Source organism: Bison bison, unplaced genomic scaffold (assembly GCF_000754665.1).
Source record: "Bison bison bison isolate TAMUID 2011002044 unplaced genomic scaffold, Bison_UMD1.0 scf7180017864482, whole genome shotgun sequence".
In the NCBI taxonomy this organism is placed as follows: Eukaryota; Metazoa; Chordata; class Mammalia; order Artiodactyla; family Bovidae; genus Bison; species Bison bison.
In genome coordinates, this window is record NW_011495042.1 from 7,046,124 (window position 1) to 7,050,563 (window position 4,440).

Consider the following 4,440-nt stretch of genomic DNA (forward strand, 5'->3'; position numbering starts at 1 on the left):
TGGGGCTCCCCAGGTGGCGCAGTGGTAAAGAACCCACCTGCCAATGCATGAGATGCAAGAGATGCAGGTTCGATCCCTAGGTCGGGAAGATCCCCTGCAGGAAGGCATGGCAACCCACTCCAGTATTCTCGCCTGGAGAATCCCATGGACAGAGGAGCCTGGCGGGCTACAGTCCCGGGGTCACGGAGAGTCAGACACGACTGAGCCGGCGTTCACATCCTCAGCTCTGATGTCTGTCCCAGGTGAAGTCGGGGTCCCCGGCTGTGCTGGCCTTCGTGAAGGAGAAGTCGCTGGGGCTGCCGAGCTTCGTCACCTACACAGTCGGCATCTCCGACCCCGCGGCCGGCAGCCAGGGCCCTCTGTCCACCACCCTGACCTTCTCCAGCCCCAGCACTGACCAGGCTGTCACCATCCCAGTCACCGTGGCCTTCGTAATGGACCGCCGAGGCCCGGGTGCTCGTGAGTCACGGCACAGGGCCCCGGGGGGAGGGCGGTCAGCGTGGTCCAGCCAGGAGCGGAACCGGGAATCTGGGGGTGGGAGGAGCAGAAACGCACGTGCCCCCCGGAGCGAGTGACCGAGTCACTGGCAGGCGGGCTTCACTCCCCTCACCCCCATCTGCGCTCACAGGGCAGCCGGAGATCTTGTTAAATGTGACTGAATTGTACCCCTTGAGCACGGCCTTGGCTTTCGGGGCAGCACGCCCCTGAAGGGGCGGAAGCTGAGCCTCCTCCCTGCTCCAGGAGGCAGGGTCCTGGGCCCAGCCTGGGGGGGGTCAAGCAGCCAGAGATGGACGGGGCAGGCCCTGGGCCCAGGGGGTGGGTTCAGGAGATGGACGGGGCAGGCCCTGGGCCCAGGGGGTGGGCTCAGAAGATGGATGGGGAGGGCCCCGGGCCCACGGGGTGGGCTCAGGAGATGGACGGGGCGGGCCCTGGGCTGACTGGGCTCAGGCCTGGCCCTCCCCCAGAGTGCGGGCACAGCACTCGGGGCTCTGTGGGCTCATTGGTGACTGTGTCCTGGGCTGCAGACGGCGCCGGGCTCTTCCAGCGCGTCCTGGACTCCTACCAGGCCATGTTCTTCACGCTCTTTGCCCTGCTGGCCGGGACGGCGGCCACGATCATAGGTGAGCTGGGCGCTCCGCGTCCCCCTCCGTCTGCCCTGCCGTCCCCGCCCCCACTCTAATAGCCGCCCGTGCCTCTCTCAGCCTACCACGCAGTCTGCGCGCCCCAGGACCCCCCCGCCACGCCAGCCCTCTCCCCGAGAGCCAGCCCTCAGCACAGCCCTCACTGTGAGTAGCCGCCCCGCGGAGCGGTCCAGGGTTGGGGGGACCCCGGGTCTCACGAGGCCCTGCCCCGGGCGTGAGCTGCAGCTGGGGTGTGAGCCCCAGAGGGCAGGTCCGGGCGCTGGCCGGGGAATGGGAGCTGGTGGACGTCAGTCCTGGGCAAGGAGAGCTTTCCCTGGGGCAGACCAGGCAAGGCAGCGGGGCTGGGGCCAGGGACCCTGGGTCTGCCGGAGCACACAGGCGCCGCTTCCTAGGGCTCTCAGCAAGGGGCGGATGGGCTGACTCAGAGGTGAGGGTTTGGGCGGTCTCGAGGAGATGATGCTCAGAGAAGAATCGCATGACTCACTCCTCTTCATAGTCCAGCTGTCTCTGCGGTCCTGAGGCCCTGGTGACCCCGAGAGTGGCGTCCCCTGGGGCTGTGCAGTGTGCAACCTGCGCCGCTGTACATGGTGGCCCTGTGTCTCCCTATTCCCTTTTAAGGGTTCCCTCCTCTACACAAAGAACCCTTGAGGGGGTGTCTACTGACCTACACGGGGCATGGCCTGGCTTCAAGGGGCCTGTGAGTTTCTTGGAAGAGGACACAGCTTTCTGTATAGATGCACGTTGCTGGGTAACCAGACCTTCCACGTGTCCTGGACCCCAGAATCACAGCCCTTGTCCAGGCTAGCTCTCAGGCCTGTGATGCCCAGGGGAGGCCGTGGACTGCTCAGCAGCTCGCTTCCCTGTGTCGACTCTGACCACAGAGTCGTCCTGTTACTTACTGTCGTTGTCCTGTTGATCAGCTGTCCTGCAGTGGGCGCTCGCCCTGCAACCCGCATCCCCCAGCACACGCCTCCCTGTTTTGCGGAAGTCGTGCCGGGGGCTTCGCCTTGCCTCCTGAGCACCCCAGACCCTTCCACCCACACACTTTGGAGTCTGTTCCTATAGCTTTCACTGCCCAGATGGACAGGCCCCTTTCCCCGAGTGCCCCCGGATGGGACGTGGTCCTGGGATTCTGAGTCTCTGCCCGGCAGGCTGTGTGCTCTGGGAGGTCAGGCTGTGGCCCAGGCCTCTGCCTGTGCAGCTCGGCAGGCCCCTGTGGACCCCGCCTACCAGCCCGGGAGCCTGGGCCGCTTCCTGACCATCGTCTGGCGTGGGCCTGCGGGATCCAGGGGCGTCGAGGTCTCCCTTCAGCTGACAGCGTCTCTCCTCCCACCTAGATTTTGCTGCCTCGTCGCCACCACCTTTCAATGCACTCCCTCCTGCCCGCCGAACCAGCCCCGCCTCAGGGCTGTGGAGCCCATGGTACCCGTCCCACTAGGCAGCGGGCCGAGACCCTGGGCCCCACCGCCCCCGGGGATAGGCCTGCCGGGTCCAGCCTGGAGCGAGCCCCGGCCCCGGCCGCCACTGCCACCATCAGCGCCGCCCCTGCCGTAACTGGAGTCTAGGCTGTGCCCACGAGCTCAGTCTTACATGTAGGAACTTAAGTTTGTTGTTTGGGGTTTTTGTTTTGTTTTGTTTTTATTGTTTTGTTTTACTGAGTCTTGCAGAGGCGAAGGCTTTGGCTCCCTCCTCGACCTGTTGTCTGGGGTTTAAGCACACGCAGCTTTTATTATTTTGGAGTCTCTAGAATCGCACCGTTCTCAGGACTTAGAGCAGGCGGCCGTCTGTGGACCAGGGCTCTGTAGATGCTGTGACAGCAGTGTTCTCAGGGAAAGGACTTTGTCAGTGATGTTTTTTATTTGTGTCAGTTCTTTTCTCTCTGGAAACCCGACATTTCCCCCGTCCGGCTCCTACTGGGAAATGATTGGAGCAAATGGTCGCGAGTGACTGGGGCCACCCCAGGGCTACACGAGGAGCCTCAGGGCTGGGCCAGGGTGCCCAGATCAGCCTCAGGGGCTCCTGAAACTCCCGGAGCTGGGAGCCTTTCCTCCTGCCCCCACCGAGGGCCGCTGTGAACGGACAGTGTCCTCTGTGGTTCTTTGTTTTCCCCGGCGGTGAACTTGGCCTCCGCCCCAGGGGACAGCCCGTCCTGCCTGTCCCGGCTTCACTATCAGCACAGGGGCTTCAGAGTCGGAATCAGGGAGGCGTCCTTGACCTGGAGCCAGGCACCGCCCGTGTGCTCAGTCCTCTGCCCACGCACAGGCCCGCGTTCTCCGCCCCTCCTTCTGTACGAAGCACCTTGCCGATCTGAGCCTCCACCGCCCTGCGGGACGGGCTCCCTCAAGGCAGCTCCCCAGACGGGCCAGGGAAGAGGCAGCTCGGAAAACAGCCTCCCACCCAGCCCTCGTCCATGCGGCAGCTGAGACCTCCAGGACGCAGCCCTCCCGTGGCCAGGGAGCCGGGCCGCCCCCAGGAAGCCCCAGAGCCCGGCGTGCGTGGACCCTGCCGTGGGGCCTCCAGCTTTGAACCTGAGCCGTATGCCTGAATCTGCCTCAGTCCTTCGGGGCTGGACCATGCAATTTATTTTTTAAAGCTAGAGACAGGAAGAATTGTGCCTTGGCATATTACTTGAGCTCAAACTGACAACTTGGATGTAAATAGGCGCATTTCTACCTGGTTTATTTAATAAAGCTCGATTTAATTTCTTAACACGAGTGTGATTGTTACCGGAGTCCCCTGCGTCCTGCCCAGAGCCCACCTAGGCTGGCGTTGCCACTTCCCGTTGTGTGAATGTGGGGAGTGGGTCTGTTCTATGGGCCTCTTCTCTGGCTGCACACCCAGGCCTCCCTCCCCTCTGAGGGATCTCTGTGACCATCATCAACCCCACTGCCCCACCCTGGCTGGTCCAGCCTCGAGGATGGGAACAGACCTGGTGTGTCTCCACAGTCTGGTCCACAGGAACACCTAGAAAGCATGTAATGATACCATATGCCCCTGGTGGCTCAGACGGTAAAGAAGGTGCCTGCAATGTGGGAGACCCAGGACAGAGGAGAATGGAGAATCTCCTCTAGAGAGATCGTCCAGAGAATCCCATGGACAGGGAAGGTTGGCGGGCTACAGTCTATGGGGTTGCAAAGAGTTGGACACAATTGAGTGACTCACACACGCACACATGCTCAGCACAGGGCCCGCCTGGCACGCAGCACTCAGTACAAGTCAGCACAGCCCTCAGGCACGGCCCTCAGTGGCACAAGGTGGCCGCCAGGATCCAGGTGTCACATCACGACTGGACATGGCA

General features: G+C 63.0%; 1 protein-coding gene across 1 annotated transcript in view; it reads left to right on the forward strand.

The window, feature by feature from the left end:
* The window catches only part of NUP210 (nucleoporin 210kDa), an 80,317-nt gene extending 76,469 nt beyond the window's left edge, over positions 1-3,848 (forward strand). The window contains 4 exon segments of the mRNA XM_010862529.1: positions 243-459; positions 1,026-1,121; positions 1,203-1,286; positions 2,480-3,848. Coding sequence (XP_010860831.1) covers positions 243-459; positions 1,026-1,121; positions 1,203-1,286; positions 2,480-2,580 — 498 coding nt within the window. The 3' untranslated portion in view covers positions 2,581-3,848.
* The last annotated feature ends 592 nt before the right edge of the window (positions 3,849-4,440 follow it).